The 19,187-nt window shown below is 42.0% G+C and overlaps 1 protein-coding gene across 4 annotated transcripts in view; it reads right to left on the bottom strand.

The window, feature by feature from the left end:
* Window positions 1-15,558, bottom strand: part of LOC109889034 (dynamin-like 120 kDa protein, mitochondrial) — a 76,225-nt gene extending 60,667 nt beyond the window's left edge. For 2 of the 4 annotated variants that reach the window (XR_004209643.1, XM_031822420.1), the window contains exons 1-7: window positions 15,360-15,548; window positions 14,337-14,655; window positions 12,371-12,467; window positions 11,582-11,698; window positions 10,707-10,748; window positions 9,210-9,298; window positions 117-170 (exon numbers count right to left, since the gene is read on the bottom strand). Coding sequence is in view for 3 of the 4 variants with exons in the window: in XM_031822420.1 (XP_031678280.1) it covers window positions 117-170; window positions 9,210-9,298; window positions 10,707-10,748; window positions 11,582-11,698; window positions 12,371-12,467; window positions 14,337-14,655; window positions 15,360-15,388 (747 nt within the window). In the remaining variant the exon portion in view is untranslated. Of the gene's footprint in view, window positions 1-116; window positions 171-9,209; window positions 9,299-10,706; window positions 10,749-11,581; window positions 11,699-12,370; window positions 12,468-14,336; window positions 14,656-15,359 lie in introns of all 4 variants that reach the window. The other 2 variants (XM_031822421.1, XM_031822422.1) reach the window with 2 other exon arrangements.
* Window positions 15,559-19,187: the final 3,629 nt, after the last annotated feature.

Here is a 19,187-nt window from a genome sequence, read left to right as displayed (position 1 = left end):
TCTACTGGAGGAAAGGGATGGACCATTCGGTCCCTTGACCAAATTAAACTGGATTTTTACTGTGTAAATGTGTTCCACTTTGGACATGGAAGGATACGGACCATATTGTGCTGTACCTGAGTTCGGAGCAGTTCCTCTTGAAGCTGGTCCACCTTCTCCTTGTCTGAAGACTAGAGACACACAGATCAGTCACTGAGCGAGCAGGTTTATTAAACCTCGCTCTCACAAGTCTGGGACATTGTGATCCAGTCCAACGTGCACATGACAGAGATCAGCGGGCACCACAGTGGAGGAAAGACAAGTCAAGGCAACAAAAGGGGGATAACTGATTCCATTCCAGATTGTAGTCATTTGTTTGGTGTTAATCTGTATTACAGGTGAATCACAGTGCAAAAAAAAAAGAAAATCACACAGGCACAAGTCAAATCCAACCCTGGAAAAGACAGCTGAATTATCGCAATCATCAATCAAAGAGATCATTATCCAGGTTATTACTCCATGATGATTCACATGGCTTCGGCAGCCACCAATAATGAACAGCTCCACACCTGCACTGCATTATTGAGAGAAAGAGATCACAAACCAGACAGAGGGAGACCGAGCACCAATGAGTGGATGGATAGGGACGGCAAGGAGGGACAGGAGATTAAAAACACACACATACGGTACACACACACACACATACAGTACCAGTCAACAGCTTTAGAACACCTACTCATTCAAGGGTTCTACATTGTAAAATAATAGTGAAGACATCAAAACCATGAAATAACACATACACACATGCAGAGATCATCCATTCACCTATTCTGCATCTCACAAAGACATCGGTTTGAACCAAAAATCTCAAATATGGACAAAGGACAGATTTCCACAGGTCTAATGTCCATTGCTCGTGTTTCTTGGCCCAAGCAAGTCTCTTCTTCTTATTGGTGTCTTTCAGCAGTTTTTTTTGCAGCAATTTGACCATGAAGGTCTGATTCACAGTCTCTGTATCTGTTACTTGTATCTGTTACTTGAACACTGTGAAGCATTGATTTGCGCTGCAATCTGAGGTGCAGTTATTGAATCGGGACTAGATCATGAGAGTCAGTTAACTCTAATGAACTTATCCTCTGCAGCAGAGGTATCTCTGGGTCTTCCTTTCCTGTGGCGGTCCTCATGAGAGCCAGTTTCATCATAGTGCTTGATGGCTTCTGCAACTGCACTTGAAGATACTTTCAAAGTTCTTGACATTTTCAGGATTGACTAAGCTTCATGTCTTCAAGTAATGATCGTTGTTTCTCTTCGCTTATTTGAGCCGTTCTTGCCATAATATGGACTTGGTCTTTTACCAAATAGGGCTATATTCTGTATACCACCCCTAACTTGTCACAACACAACTGATTGGCTCAAACGCATTAAGAAGGAAAGAGATTCCACAAATTAACTTTTCACAAGGCACACCTGTTAATTGAAATGCATTCCACGTGACTACCTCATGAAGCTGGTTGAGAGAACCCCATAAGTGTGCAAAGCTGTCATCAAGGCAAAGGACGGCTATTTGAAGAATCTCAAAAGGGAAATATATTTTGTTTAACACTTTTTTGGTTACTACATGATTCCATGTGTTATTTCATAGTTTTGACGTCGTCACTATTATTCTACAATGTAGAAAATAGTACAAATAAAGAAAAACCCTGGAATGAGTAGGTGTGTCCAAACTTTTGACTGGTACTGTACATACTGTACACACAGACGAAAGACAGGGACTGCAGCTAAGGTGATTGTGCTAACTACTTGCAAATTGCAATGCCGGGATAACAGCATTCTGATTACGGAACTAAGAAGAATGATCTAGTATTGATTCCTATATCATGATCTAGTCCTGATCTAGTCCCGTCCCTGACCTTAGTCCCGTCCCTGATCTGATCTAGTCCCGATCCTGATCCAGTCCCGTCCCTGATCTGATCTAGTCCTGATCTAGGACTATAATTCAATTAGATTTCACTGTATAGCTGATATCCAGAGTTATTCCATAAGTTCCCTGCTGCATGGTGTGCTGTGTATCACTCCACTCCATGCAGTGTAGGTTAGTGGAGTGTTACGGGAGGAGCGTTTGGTCGCAGTCCAGCGGTTTACATGAGAGAGGGAGCCAGGGCTATGTTACTGTGTTAGTGAACTGGCATGAGCGGATTCTGAAATTGCCAGGCATCAGACATGCCATTCCACCAGTGGAACACAAAATAGTGTGTCACGGCACACTGCCCTGACGGATACCATAAGGATGGATGATAATTCCTTCAATGCCTCGTTCAAACTAAGAGGAAGTTTGAGGGAGATGGCAGGGTACTATGTTTGGGCAGGCTGACTGAAGCGAGATGGCAATGTGTGCTATGTAGGCTAACTAACACAATGTAGGCTAACTAGCATATGTAGACTACCTTAATAATACAAAAACAGTTAGCCCAGAATCAAATAAACTGACAAGAACATTTTGGGCAAAGTGACACAAAAGATGTGGTTAATTAAATAATTGCTACTTATCATTGCATTGTATTCAGCGACTGGAAACTAGCACTACACAATACGATCTGATGTTAGTAGTATATAGCCTTGGCTATAAAAAGACTGGGAGAAATCAACAATGACCAGAGGTTGAATACAGTACACGACAGTGCCTTCTTGTCCACTTTTCATAAGTGAGCCAAAAAAAAAAAGAGCTCTAGGCTTGCTCAATGCTACCAATCCAAACGACATATGACCATAGCAATTCCATCCACCAATTTCATAAACAGTACACTTATAGGATTACCCGGGCAAATTTCCATTAGTCTGAATTTGAACGGCAGGGGGTTTGTCCTTCTTGAGGAGGGTGGGTGGCTTTGGGTGCGGTTCTACCGGTTACGTTCAGACGGGGGCTTCTACAGGTGAGTGCTGGGTGTTGGTGTGGGGCGGGGGGTAGGACCTTCACCTTGCCTTTCTGCCGAGGGGGGCTGGGGCTCGGGGAGCTGGCTGGGATTGGCTCGGGTATCTGGCGCGGCGGCGTGCTCAGAGGTGGAGGCGGCGGTGGAGACAGGCGCAGGGGTGGGCTGTGGGCGGGCTCTGGGCTTGGCTGTGCGTTATTGGCTGTGGAGGCCTGCCTGACCTCCTCCTCACCCTGCTGCTGTATGAGAAAGAGCTCGTCGAGCCTGAGGGACGTCACAGTGAGAGAGAGGCAGGAGCAACACAGCCGTCAACACAGCGTACTGTACCCGTCATTCAAGCAACACACTAACCCAACCAACCAGGCTTCGGGTTGTCTATGCCCAAGCTATGCCCACAGGGTCATCATCATAGGACCTCTATGGTCAAAATTCTGTCACTGAATCCATGTCTAGGACTATATCTTTGCCACCATCAGCGGTACCCAACAGTCAGGCTTTCTCTGTCACAGACTCCAGAACAGTCAGGAGACTGAAAGCGGAAGAGGCAACAGATACCACAACCAGTGTCTCACAGCCAGTGGCACAAGTGGGTAAGATTCTGTACAGTTTCTTAGCAGTCTTCCATAGTGTCCACTGCTATGGCTTTTATAGTAATACTAAAACAACTGATGCCTACCAACTTACACAATGATCATGCTATTCGACACAATGAAAATATGACACATGAACACTCTGGAAAACGGTCTTAATATTCAACAGGTTTTAGGATAATGTAGATGTGGAGACATTGAATTTCGGATAAACTACAAAAATAATTGCTGATATTAAATTTTTTTACTATAATCACCGTAAAAATTGTGGGATGTTGGTCAGTATCATACAATTAAATGATCTGCTAAAATCAGCCTGATGATAAACGAAGCTAGCTCTACACAGGGAGGAGGGTTATAAAATTCCAGTAACATTATTAACATCCCTAGGTTTTTCAGAAATCCCAGTTGGAAGATTTGACGGAACCAGAAGGGAATAAGCAGGAAATCTGTGAATCTTCCAACCACCATTTCTGGGAAAACCTGGGAAAATTGGAAAAGTTATAGTAACAGAATGTTGCAACCCCTAGCAGGGGATAAGTGATCTGTCGGGGATGGAGCAGGAAGCTTGCTGAAGCCCAGGGGAAGATGAGCAAAGCCACAGTCCAATGATCCTCAACTCATCCCTCTCCCTTGGTTTCAGCTGCCCAATGAACAGTACATCCAAAAACTGAGGCAACTGTTTATATTGAGAGACTTTCCAAACATGTCTGAAGCAGGGTTGGGGTCCATATGTTTTATCTCAGTCCATTCAGGTAATTAATAGAAATTCTATATTAAACTCATTCATTTAAAATACAAATAAACATTGGCTGAGTTGAGACAACATTTACCCCAACTCAGGAATCAAGTTGATCTATGATAATGTTTTTCCATGTTTGGGACCACTGCTTAAGACTGAAACATGTTCCTCTTAAAGTCACCGGAGTTCAACAGTGTGAAAGGTTGAAAAGTGTAAAACAACATCTAAAAAGCAGGACTACTCCACTGAACATGGAGACAACCGTGTAAGAGCCCTTGAGAGGAGAGGAACAACACAATGGATGAACTGAGAACAGAACAGAAATGGATGCAAAACAGTGTCATGGTTCAGAAGCTAAAGAGCATTATGTCATGAATGCAGCACAAGGCTTCTGGAAAAAAACAAACACATGGAGAAGCATGAGATGAAAAAGCAACGGCAAATATCCTCATATGTACGTATAGCAGTAGCCTATATTCATATTCTACCGATGAAGTTACAGAATGTAAGGTCAAGCACTGAACTTACTGAACTTCAAAAAATTATACATGGAACGTTCTAACACAAGAAAGAAGAATATTACCGACAGCATACAAATGCACAAGAGAAAGACTGGCACAGTAGAATGAAACTCGGTCCTACAGAGTACAAATGTCGATGAAAACCAATGGTCCAAACCTCATGTCTCTATTATAATCTGTTAAGTTATTGGAGTTTTTACCCCTGTAGGATGGCCAGAATTAGGGTGACTAAATCAATGGAGGCCACAGAGAAAAAGTGGTCAACGTAAGGAAAATGGCAGTGTGTTGTGTCAGCTAAACTGGATTCTGATCAAGAATAAAGGCTACCTGACAGGCTCACTTTCCCGTTGAACTCGTCATCTTTATTCTCAAATCCGTAGGTCATAAAACAATATAGATATCGATTTTGAGACATGACATGTAGTATTTTCATATTTTAGTAAACGCTTTATATTAAAATGTGAAATTCCTGTTATTTTTCAAAGATTTCTCACAAAAACATGCGTATCTCTGAAATGTCAACAGAGCATCGAATGTACAAGCTTTTCATTTTCCTTTTACATTTAATTCAACTCGTGTTGCACGAACCCAGGTGGCACAGCGGTCTAAGGCACGACATCTCAGTACTAGAGGCGTCACTACAGACACCCTGGTTCGAATCCAAGCTGTATCACATCTGACCGTGATTGGGAGTGCCATAGGGCGGCGCACAATTGGCCCAGCATCATCCGGGTTTGGCCGTTGTAAGCCGCCATTGTAAATAAGAATTTGTTCTTAACCGATTTGCCTAGTTAAAACAAAAACGCCAAATGAGCTTTTTGCAAACTGCAGAAACAGCTTTGAAGACGACCACCACTAAAGGTAAAATCCTCAAAAGTAGCTGCAAGAAAGCTGAACCACTCAGAGCTCGGTATTTATTATCGGATGTATTAAGTTACGAAATCCGACTTTTTGGATCTACTGTTAATTCAAATGTTAGAGAAAGATACAACTGAATGATTCAGAACACGAATTATGTGTCTTTGTGAAATCTATTTTATAGCACAAGGAAGTAAAATATCATCACCAAAGCGCGTTTTCACCCACTCTGGCAGAGTGGGTAGACACCCTATAGCATATATGAAAAACCATTATGTACAGTGCATTCAGAAAGTATTCAGACCCCTTAACTTTTTCTATATTATTACCTACAGCCTTATTCTAAAATGGATTACATTGTTTTTTCACCCTCATCAATCTACACACAATACCCCATAATTATCCTTTACCCAGTACTTTGTTGAAGCACCTTTGGCAGCAATTACAGAATCAAGTCTTGTTGGATATGACGCTACAAGTTTGGCACACCTGTATTTGGGGAGTTTCTCCTATTCTTCTCTGCAGATACTCTCAAGCCATGTCAGGTTGGATGGGGAGCGTTGCTGCACAGCTATGTTCAGGTCTCTCCAGAGATGTTCGATTGGGTTCAAGTCCGGGCTCTGGCTGGGCCACTCAAGGACATTCAGAGACTGGTCCCGAAGCTACTCCTGCGTTGTCTTGGCTGTGTGCTTCGGGCCATTGTCCTGTTGGAAGGTGAACTTGAGCCCCAGTCTGAGGTCCTGAGCGCTCTGGAGCAGGTTTTCATCAAGAATCTCTCTGTACTTTGCTCCGTTCACCTTTCCCTTGATCTTGACTATTCTCCCGGTCCCTGCAGATAAAAAAACATTCCCACAGCATGATGCTGCCACCACCATGCTTCACCGTAAGGATGGTGCCAGGTTTCCTCCAGATGTGACACTTGGTATTGAGGCCAAAGAGTTCAATCTTGGTTTCATCAGACCAGAGAACCTTGTTTCTCATGGTCTGAGAGTCCTTTAGGTTCCTTTTGGCAAACACCAAGAGGGCAGTCATGTGCCCTTTACTGAGGAGTGGCTTCCGTCTGGCCACTCTACCATAAAGGCCTGATTGGTGGAATGCTGCAGAGATGGCTGTCCTTCTGGAAGGTTTTCCCATCTCCACAGAGGAACTCTGGAGCTCTGTCACCTCCCGGGTTCTTGGTCACTTCCCTGACCAAGGCTCTTCTCCCCTGATTGCTGTTTGGCTGGGCGGCCAGCTCTAGGAAGTGTCTTCTTCTATTTAAGAATGATGGAGGCCACTGTGTTCTTTGGAACCTTCAATGCTGCAGAAATGTTTTGGTACCCTTCCCCAGATCTGTGCCTCAACACAATCCTATCTCTAAGGACAATTCAATTGGTTTTTGCTCTGACATGCAATGTCAACTGTGACACCTTATATAGACAGGTGTGCCAAATCATATCCAACCAATTGAATTTACCACAGGTGAACTCCAATCAAGTTGTAGAAACATCAAGATTGCTCAATGAAAACAAGACTCACCTGAATTCAATTTCAAGTCTCATAGCAAAGGGTCTGAATACTTAAGTAAATAAGGAGTGTTTTTTCAAATGTAATACATTTGCAAAAATGCCTAAAAAACAGTTTTTGCTTTGTCATTATGGGGTAGTGTGTAGGGAAACATTTTTAAAAAAAATCAATTTTAGAATAAGGCTGTAACATAACAAAAAGTCAAGGGGTCTGAATACTTTCCGAATGCACTGTATAGGCAATCAGCCAGGACTGTGGTCAATCCCAAAATGATGTGAAATTCAGTTAATGATTTAAGAAATAACCCTTTACCTCAAGGAGTTTGAATCCAAGACCTGAATTTCACTTAATTTTCCAAATTGACTGGAACTGAAATGGCATTTCCATTGAGTCAAACTGCCAACTTCAAAAAGCAGTAGTCTGCTGATGAGGGTGAGCTACAGTGGGGCAAAAAAGTATTTAGTCAGCCACCAATTGTGCAAGTTCTCCCACTTAAAAAGATGAGATAAGCCTGTAATTTTCATCATAGGTACACTTCAACTATGACAGACAAAATGAGAAAAGAAAATCCAGAAAATCACATTGTAGGATTTTGAATGAATTTATTTGCAAATTATGGTGGAAAATAAGTATTTGGTCAATAACAAAAGTTTCTCAATACTTTGTTATATACCCTTTGTTGGCAATGACAGAGGTCAAACGTTTTCTGTAAGTCTTCACAAGGTTTTCACACACTGTTGCTGGTATTTTGGCCCATTCCTCCATGCAGATCTCCTCTAGAGCAGTGATGTTTTGGGGCTGTTGCTGGGCAACACGGACTTTCAACTCCCTCCAAAGATTTTCTATGGGGTTGAGATCTGGAGACTGGCTAGGCCACTCCAGGACCTTGAAATGCTTCTTACGAAGCCGCTCCTTCGTTGCCCGGGCGGTGTGTTTGGGATCATTGTCATGCTGAAAGACCCAGCCACGTTTCATCTTCAATGCCCTTGACGATGGAAGGAGGTTTTCACTCAAAATCTCACGATACATGGCCCCATTCATTCTTTCCTTTACACGGATCAGTCGTCCTGGTCCCTTTGCAGAAAAACAGCCCCAAAGCATGATGTTTCCACCCCCATGCTTCACAGTAAGTATGGTGTTCTTTGGATGCAACTCAGCATTCTTTGTCCTCCAAACACGACGAGTTGAGTTTTTACCAAAAAGTTATATTTTGGTTTCATCTGACCATATGACATTCTCCCAATCTTCTTCTGGATCATCCAAATGCTCTCTAGCAAACTTCAGACGGGCCTGGACATGTACTGGCTTAAGCAGGGGGACACGTCTGGCACTGCAGGATTTGAGTCCCTGGCGGCGTAGTGTGTTACTGATGGTAGGCTTTGTTACTTTGGTCTCAGCTCTCTGCAGGTCATTCACTAGGTCCCCCCGTGTGGTACTGGGATTTTTGCTCACCGTTCTTGTGATCATTTTGACCCCACGGGGTGAGATCTTGTGTGGAGCCCCAGATCGAGGGAGATTATCAGTGGTCTTGTATGTCTTAGTTCCTAATAATTGCTCCCACAGTTGATTTCTTCAAACCAAGCTGCTTACCTATTGCAGATTCAGTCTTCCCAGCCTGGTGCAGGTCTACAATTTTGTTTCTGGTGTCCTTTGACAGCTCTTTGGTCTTGGCCATAGTGGAGTTTGGAGTGTGACTGTTTGAGGTTGTGGACAGGTGACTTTTATACTGATAACAAGTTCAAACAGGTGCCATTAATACAGGTAACGAGTAGAGGACAGAGGTCCCTCTTAAAGAAGAAGTTACAGGTCTGTGAGAGCCAGAAATCTTGCTTGTTTGTAGGTGACCAAATACTTATTTTCCACCATAATTTGCAAATAAATACATAAAAAATCCTACAATGTGATTTTCTGGATTTTTTTCCCTCATGTTGTCTGTCATAGCTGAAGTGTACCTATGATGAAAATTACAGGCCTCTCTCATCTTTTTAAGTGGGATAACTTGCACGATTGGTGGCTGACTAAATACTTTTTTGCCCCACTGTATATGCCACAGGGAGTGAGGGTGAGCTAGTCAGAGCATACTTGCCTTCCTAAACTGCTTGCCGCTGGCCTCTGGTGTGGCCGTGACTGGGGCATCTGTGGCAGATTTCACTGGAGTGTCCCCAGGGGCTTCGGCTAGGAGACATAAACAGCACAAAGCATGAGAAAAACCACGAGGTTACACCACACACCATCGGTAATAGTATATTAGCAAAAAGCAGTAATGAGTGAAAAGTATTGGCATGCCCAACATTAGAGAGGACTCTATCTACCATCTATGCCCCAGGTCAGAACCCGCATGATGGAATCTCAAAGGTTTGGAAAATATTGCTCACAATAACATTTGGGAGCTTGTGCTTTTCATTGGCTCTCTGACCAGTTATGTCTGATATGGTACTATAAAATAATGACAATGAAATCATTCATTAATTGGCAAACCCTTACACAGTGCTGTTATGAAAGACGTTTCTCTCCTGTACAACGCAGCTTGGAGTTGCGAGGTGCTACAGAGCCAGCTGGACCAGCAGCAAACATTCACTTGGTACATATTTATATACTTCCCTTCAGAACATCATGGAACAATCCTTCATCCAGCCAATGAAAGACCTGTCAATAACAAGCCTCACAACTACAGTACTGTGTCCCAAATGGCACCCTATTCTTTACATTTCCTATATAGTGTCCTAATTTTGACCAGATCCATATGGGGCCTTGGTCAAAAGTAGTGCACTACATAGGGAATAGGGCGCCACTTGCGACACAACACAGGAATACACCTATTATTTTAGCAAGTCAAAGAAGAGGTATGGATGGAGTTCAAGATGTTTTCATCTATCATAGACAGATGTATTTTCCAAACATTTGAGAAGCATCAGCTACCAGCAGACCAGGAGAGCCCTCCAAGACGAGGACTATCCTCCCATCATGTAAGTAGAGGGGGAGAGAGACCAAAGAGGCCAGGCAAGCCAGGGAGAAAGTAGGAGGAACTTGGAAATCAAAAGGAGGAAATAACACACAAGTAGGACAGACAAAAGCCACAGTCAGATGAAAACCAAAGGAGAAGGAGAGGATGCAGTGGATCTGTTGTTGAAACCACTGTGGACCACAAGATCGACAGCAGCACATCCAATTCATTCCAAATACATCCTATTCAGTGGTCAACTTTGGTTCAGAGAAAGTGTTTTTAGAGGAATTTGATTACATAAGACAGTGAAGAAATGTCAAATGTCAATCTGATATCAACAATATGATGTAAGAATATATCCTGTACATCAATTAAAGACTATGTCAATCTAAGCATTCTCTCCACCCAAAAAAAACAAATCCTCCCATCAATAATTTGTCATGTCTGAAACAGCAGCATCATCGGATAAAGACAACGAGTTGGTAGTCTAGAAGCCAATCATGTTGGGTTTGGAGGTCCCCATCTAAGAGCACTGGACAACGTCTGTGGCTCCAAAGCACTACTAAACAGGGTGCTGCCGCACACACCGCAATGTTGGGTATTCAAACAGCACCAGGACGGAGTGTAGTGGATACACACCTAACAACAAACGCTGACCAGAAGCTCCTTTACTACCAACACCTGTGAAGAACGCAGAGGGGGAGAAGGGAAGAACACAAAACAAATCAAAAGACTGAGGCAAAGGGAGGGGGTCAAGGGTCACTGCAGGGTCAAGGCCCTGCTGTGAGCTTGATGTCATGGCTGCATCCTGCAAGTCCAGAGTCAGATACCATTGGCTACGTGTGCAATCTGGGCACGTTATTGTGATACTACTAATAATGCAGAATAGCTCATCGAGAAAGTTAGAAGTGATTGCAACTGACAGTACATTAGCGGAAATCAAAGCTGGAAAGTATGAAGGTAGATTGCTAGGTAATGCAGCTATGAAGGTAGATTGCTAGGTAATGCAGCTATGAAGGTAGATTGCTAGGTAATGCAGCTATGAAGGTAGATTGCTAGGTAATGCAGGTATGAAGGTAGATTGCTAGGTAATGCAGGTATGAAGGTAGATTGCTAGGTAATGCAGCTATGAAGGTAGATTGCTAGGTAATGCAGCTATGAAGGTAGATTGCTAGGTAATGCAGGTATGAAGGTAGATTGCTAGGTAATGCAGGTATGAAGGTAGATTGCTAGGTAATGCAGGTATGAAGGTAGATTGCTAGGTAATGCAGGTATGAATCGACAAAAGAAGCCCACTTCAAATTTAGATTACCTATGACAGAAATGTTTCTACCACTTGAAGCAGCTGCAATTGCTATTCTAGGTTCACAAAGCTCAAGATGTTTATTCATCACTTTTGCCACTTGTTCCAAAAAATATATACAATCCTGGCCAAAAAGAGTTTAGTAACTGCTGTGTCTGACACAGCCTCCAAAATGGCTATCTATTTCTTAATCTCACAAGACTGTACTCACCAGTGAAGAGGATGCTCTTGAGAAAGGTGAAGTTCTCTCCTATCTTATCTAAATCGGGTAACTCTGGTAGAAACTTGGCAATCTCCACTAATTCAGGCAGCATTTTGGTTAGTTTATCTGTGTGCAGAAGAGAAATGCGATAGGGTAGGTAGAGTGTATCCTTTGAACATGAGAATCAAATGAAACAAACTGAGCAGCCTTAACAGAAAGACAACACTGGCTCAGCCCAAATACTACATTCAATTCACGTCAGATTAACCACACACACACACTACACTGATTAACAGGAATTAAACCAACATGACAAGTTATTTAACAGTGGTAAATCTATATACAAATTTTAGGTTCACAGGCTTCTAACGAGTCATTTCATGTTTTTGTTTTTTTGCATATGTGTTTCTTCGACCCACCTAAATCCAAACAGTAAAACAAATCCAAATATTTCAGGGGCATTGAAAAACATTTTAAGTGTAAAGTGAAACAGACAGAAAGTACCCCCAAAAAAGACAATGGATCTATATTTTTTTTAATAACATCTTTGAGAGTTAACAATCACCAAAATAAAGCTAGACAGTCAAGGAGAATCTAAAACTCCAGAAATGATGCATTCAGGAGTTTTTTCTGTGATAGCATGAGGCCCCCACTGATTTAGTTATGTTTTAGTCATTCAGCATAAGAACATGGCATAAGCCATGGACAAATTAGTAGAAAGGAGGGCCACTAAATGTTCCAGTCGAACGACACACCTACTGCCACCTAAGACCCATTTGATCCAGAAACAAATCTCACCTAGGTCAATTTGTTTACTCATCTCCCAGAAGAAATCGGGTATTACCCAATTGTATTCATCCATATCAGGCAGCATATCCTTCCACTCCTCATAGGTCTGGAAGAACAGAAGAGACGTGGCATTTCAATCACATACATGGTCAACTCAGTTAAAGATTAACAACAACAATATTTCAAGGGATGGGTTAGGGTACAATAATTGGACATAGAGTGCATTTGTTAAGTATTCAGACTAGAGGTCAACCGATTATGATTTTTCAACGCCGATACCGATTATTGTAGGACCAAAAAAAGCCAATACCAATTAATAGACCGATTTTTAAATTTTTATTTGTAATAATGACAATTACAACAATACTGAACAAACACTTAGTTTTACTTAATACATCAATAAAAATCTATTTAGCCTCAAATAAATAATGAAACATGTTCAATTTGGTTTAAATAATGCAAAAACAAAGTGTTGGAGAAGTAAAAGTGCAATATGTGCCATGTAAAAAAGCTAACGATTGAGTTCCTTGCTCAGAACATATCAAAGTTGGTGGTTCCTTTTAACATGAGACTTCAATATTCCAAGGTAAGAGGTTTTAGGTTGTAGTTAATATAGTATTTATAGGACTATTTCTCTCTATACCATTTGTATTTCATATACCTTTGATGGTCTTATAGGCACTATAGTATTGCCAGTGTAACAGTATAGCATCCGTCCCTCTCCTCGCCCCTACCTGGGCTCAAACCAGGAACACATCGACAACAGCCACCCTCGAAGCATCGCTACCCATCGCTCCACAAAAGCCGCGGTCCTTGCAGAGCAAGGGGAACAACTACTCCAAGTCTCAGAGCGAGTGACGTTTGAAACGCTATTAGCGCGCATCCCGCTAACTAGCTAGCCATTTCACATCGGTTACACCAGCCATTAGGCTGATAGGCTTGAAGTCATAAACAGCGCTGTGCTTGCGAAGAGCTGCTGGCAAAATGCACAAAAGTGCTGTTTGAATGAATGCTTACGAGCCTGCTGTTGCCTACCACCGCTCAATCAGACTGCTCTATCAAATCATAGACTTCGTTATAACATAATAACACACAGAAATACGAGCCTTGGGTCATTAATACGGTCAAATACGGAAACGATCATTTTCGAAAACAAAAAGTTTATTATTTCAGTGAAATATGGAACCGTTCGGTATTTTATCTAACGGGTGGCATCCCTAAGTCTAAATATTCCTGTTACATTGCACAACCTTCAATGTTATGTCATAATTACGTAAAATACTGGCAAATAAGTTCGCAACGAGCCAGGCTGCCCAAACTGTTGCATATAACCTGACTCTGCGTGCAATGGACTCAAGAGAAGTGACAGAATTTCCCTAGTTTAATATTGGCTTTTTTGGTCCTCCAATAATCGGTATCGGCATTGAAAAATCATAATCGGTCGACCTCTAGTCTAGACACATCTAGCCTATATACAAGATAAACTTCAACAGAATCATGTGTAAATATAGTCCATATAGTGAAAGGGTTTTGAGAGCTCGTAAGGGAATCTCATCTGTGCTGACAGTCTGGCATAAACACATACCCTAGCAGAGCGCCAATCAAATGTAGAGTAAGTCACTGTTGTCGCTCTGTTCCACTGGGAGTGGAGGTAAGTAGGGTGACTCGTACATTAGGATTAGAAAAGCAGCACTCAAAGCCAATATCGCTTAAGCAGTGTGAACGGTAGTAAACCACCTATGTGTTTATTACTCTCACTGCGCTTACCAAGCAGGTCCAGCCAATTAGAGATCAGAGCGCCAACTGGTATTTAGATGAGAGATGCACTTGTATCATGTGTCTTAAGTCTAACAGACAAGTAAAACAGCTTCTTTCGAATAACATTATGGGGCAGTAACCTGGCTCCGGCTATACGTGTCTGGGAAACTGGCCATTACCATTCAACTCTCTCTCCTCTACCTCAAATGTACTGTACCTTCTTAGCGGTATACCCGCCTCCCACTGCTGAGCCCAGCACAATGTACCGGAGCTTCAGCAGCCTGGAGGCCAGGCGGAGCATCCAAAAGTTGCGGTGTTGCTGGTAGCGCCAGCCGCCGTGACCGCCAGGGGGAGGCTTGGGGGGCTGCATGGGCAGCCGGGACATGGAGGTGAAGTGGCGGGCTGCCGAGCGTTGCGGGGGGGTGACACTGGCGTTGTACCGGTGGTGGATGGCACGAGACAGAGGGTGCAGCTTCTGTAAGGGCATCCTGAACCTCACCCCCATGTTGGGGGAGACCAGGTTTCTGCAGGCCATGCTGAGAGGACAGAGACATGGAGAAAACGTGTCAGGAATTTAGACCCATTAACATTAACACTGTACCTTCTGCAGACATCAGGTGTGATGAGTAGAACGATTGATCGTATACTGTACAGTACAACATGATGAACAACAACGGCATGATAGTGTTGATTGAATGGTGTACAAATAACGTTAGTTAGCTACAGTAGCTGCTCATCTGCCTGGCTAAATACAGTAACGTTGCTTTTTTTTATAGCTAAAATGCATCGCTAACTTACAATGTCAACCTTTTGTTTCGCAGATAATTACCTAACACACACACAATCGAGCTGGCCACTTGATATCAGTGATGCCAATTTGTTTAACACCAAGCTAATGTCTAGCTAACTAACTGTTATCGTTACCTTCTTGAACATCAAGCGTAATAACAACATTTTCGTAGCCAGCCTCTAGGCAACAAGCAACTTAACTAAGCTAACGTTAGCAAGACAGTCGTGTAATTAGGAGAAGTACAGCATTGTCATCAACTAGCTATTGCTGTTAAGTCAATCAATGAATGATGCATAAATTATCTAGCTAGCATTGTGCTCAACATTGCTAGCTAGTTATCTCTATATAGCACAGCGAGAAACACCGTCCTCATGCCCAGATAGCCAGCTCGCTATCTAACAGTAGCTATCTATTTATCTAGTTAGCCGAAAATATTGTTACCCTACTTACTAGGCCACTGCGCTTCCAACTCGTAACATAATGCTATTACCAACAACGGGTAAATGAAAATGTGTTATAAATTCGCGCTCACGTACAATTCAAATCATTTTTACAGCGGGTACACATTGGTTAATAACTTGCTAACTAAAAAGGACACAGCATGAAATCGGAATGACATGTCTGCTTGCTGGAAACGAGTCCAACCTCCAAATCAGCACTGACAAAACTGTCTATGGTGCTTCAAGTTCCTACACAGTATCTCAGTCACGTCAATAGTAATGTTCTCTAATTTGTCAACATATAGCTAAATCAAATGGATAAATTATGATTGAAAAAATATATAGTAAGAATTTCCACACTGTAGCCTAATCAGACTAAAAATACAATGTTGTCTTAATTTTTCTACCATGGACGCTGTAGACCTCACAAAACTGTGTAATTAACCCACTCAAATGCTTGAGGGCATAACAAACTGCACACATCCACTACTACTCATTATCTGTGGTGTGGATGGTCTAATAATGCACAATGTCAAAATGAACTATTCAACGTTGTACAATTATGATGAGTCATTGCTGCTTTGCTCTCTACACACCTGCTTCTCGCTGTTTAGTATCTATGTATAGTCACTTTACCCGTACCTACATGTACAAATTACCTCGACTAACCTATACCGCCGCACATTGACTCGGTACCGGGTACACCCTGTATGTAGCCTCATTATTATTATTACATTTTTTTGTAAACTTAACTATATTTTCTTAAACTGCATTGTTGGTTAATAAGGGTTTGTAAGCATTTGTAAGCATTTCACCATAAGGGCTTGTAGTAAGTAAGCATTTCACCTGGCGCATGTGACAAATAGAATTTGATTTGATTCGTCTGATTTTTACAATGATCTGTTGAAAACGAAATAAGCTAAATACATTTTTTGGATTGAATGTATACACTCCTTGTATTGACAAAATAATTTCTCAACATTTATGAACACGAGCAAGTGACTTAACACTGAGACCCAACATTGCAAAAATACATTTCCTAAATTGTACCCCGTACAGGTCCAAAAAAAAAAAAAAAACATCTCCTTAGACCCACATGCATCTCTTAGTAGTGTTTGTTGTGTGTCAGTATGATTATTGTGGATTCAGTAGCCTCAAAAATTGGAAATCTGTCCACTCTGTCAAGGCTCAGGCGAAGACCTAGAATCATACAGTTTCGAAGAAAAAAAAGTTAATTACAAAAACAGGGGGGCAGTCAAACGACAGGTCAAGGGCATGCAGGCGTCAGTAATCCAGAGCAGAGTGCAAAAGGTACAGAACAGCAGACAGGCTCAGGGCAGGCAGAATGGTCAAAACCAGGAACTAGAGAATGACAGGAAAACCACTGGTAGGCTTGACGAGACAAAAACTGGCAACAGACAAACAGAGAACTCGGGTATAAATACATTGGGGATAATGGGGAAGATGGGCGACACCTGGAGGGGGGTGTAGACAATTACAAAGACAGGGGAAAGACATACTAACATTTGCAGTGGTCAAATGTTTTTGATCCATTTTGATGTGATTTTAATATAATTTCTCAGTTTTCTTACCACACATTTTTTTCTACTATTGAAGCCCAATGTTGCATTTTGCAACGTTTCCAGAATATTGTTCTACAAATGATCATCAGAGGCCTATTGGACGTATTTCTGAAGGGTAATAACATGTTTTCATCTCACAGGGTTAAGCTTTTGTTTTACAGCAACAAATAATCTTCAAAGTATGTGAAAGAAAGTGAATAATTATGATTTTCTCGAAAAAAAACATAACAAAAAAATGGTCCCGCTTTAAATGACATGAAGCTTATAAAGGCTTCATAAACACTACAGAACTATGTCACAAATCATCTATAACCATATATCATGCTTTATATAGGGTTCATTAATGTGACATAACTGTGTGACATAACTACCCATGTCAAATTTGACATAACCCACTATGTCAAATATTACATAAACCTGCACTTAATAAGTGATGACATAAGCGCCACTTAATAAAGGCCTTATATATCATATTAAATTGAGGCTTCACAAAGCATTCATAACCCTGCCATAGATCTTGGTAGAGCATTGCAATGCCAGGATAGTGGGTTCGATTCCCGGGACCAGCCATACATAAAAATGTATTCACGCATGACTGTAAGTCGTTAAAAAGCGTTTGCTAAATTGTATATAATATATTACTCTAAAACATTTCTAGGATGGCCCAACTTCTTTCCCTCTCAAGTGCATAGTCATTGGACCTGAGCCAAACTGGTATGGGCAATCTGTTGAAATCACACTGGATGTATTAGACTTTAGAATTGCATTAGGGGACAATTACCTCTGGATTGTGGATCAATGACATGTGACAGTGACACCCAGAGAACATTAGCGTTGTAGCTCTTATTGCGGGACTCTGAAACAACTGTGAATGGAGCCACATTTATTGTCAACCTACTATGTGTATTGAACCCTATGAATTTAAACATTCCTTGTTTCCACTTGTATAGGGTGAGTCCGAATCCAACCTCGAGGGACCTGCTCCTCAGAGGGTCTGTCGTAGAGTCTGTAGCAGAGGATGCTACCGTAGGGTCTGTTGGACAAGATGCCAGAAGGTTTGCAGACCCAGAACCGCTCAAAATGCTTAGGTTTACACTCCTAAATTGTGGTTTGATCCACATCACTTTTTCCTAAATACTAAGGCAAACAACGCTGCTGATTTGCATTTCACATGGGGTTTCTTTTGATTATGGTGCTGATAAGGATCATTATGGGTGTGTTAGGGTTGTGTCAATTCGTCGAATTGTTAGGGTTGCGTCAATTCGAATCTGGTATCAGGATAAGTATGACACTGAGTCACCGATTGGATGCTATGTATTTTTTATTCGCTAAGCAATAAGTGGTAAATGCACTTTTCGTATATACGGGCTCTCTGTCCCACCTCGCAGGGCAAACAGAGAACTGACAGGATGTACGTAAACAGTTCTTCTTATACTATGATAGACATAGTTCCAACCCGTCTGTTGGCCTATCACAGCAGAGGCTGAGCGTAGTTTAGACTTTGCTCAGCCTATCGCAGGCACTCAGACTAGTCCTAATCTCTTGGCGCTTCTTGGAGTCCACCCTCTGTCGATGTATAGATTCTCACTGTTCTGGTGCCATACCCTAGTTACTGCAACTACTCAGTTCCAGTTATCTGTTATTGTGTTATTCAGTATTTTCTAATTCAATCAAACCTTGTGATGAGCCTCCCCTCCCTGTAGCTGATTAATCACAACTTTGTAAGATACAGCAAGTCACAGCATGTGCTCAATATTGTCACATACAAACACAAAGCATCTGCTGGGCTGTTATCTACAGTTTTGCAACATGCAGCAGTCTCAGCATGTTGCTCGGTCCTTCACACACACACACACACACACACACACACACACACACACACACACACACACACACACACACACACACACACAGACAACTGCTGTTCAATCAATTCAATCTTACGTGATATAGTAGTGGGTTATAGAGCATAGACATAAATCCTCACAGTTCACACATTGGAGTTGCTGGCCATACTCTTGGCTGCAGAGTGGTTGGAGGTGAGGCCTCACAGGGTAGTCTGACTCCTGTGCAGCACTGATGAGCTTAAATTAATTTGTGTCTCGGAGCAGACATTCTTATATATAAGAACAGTGTTTAAAAACAAATGGCAAGTTTTGTGGGAAAAGGTGGAGGCAAGGAGGTTCTCAGGTAGGAAAGTGTCATTAAGCTGAGACTGGGACACACAAAGCTCAACAGCAAATTGAAATTGGAAG

This window comes from Oncorhynchus kisutch, linkage group LG4 (genome assembly GCF_002021735.2).
Source record: "Oncorhynchus kisutch isolate 150728-3 linkage group LG4, Okis_V2, whole genome shotgun sequence".
Lineage (NCBI taxonomy): Eukaryota > Metazoa > Chordata > Actinopteri > Salmoniformes > Salmonidae > Oncorhynchus > Oncorhynchus kisutch.
The sequence above is the reverse complement of the archived record's forward strand: the minus strand, read 5'-3'. Positions and strand labels throughout refer to the sequence as shown.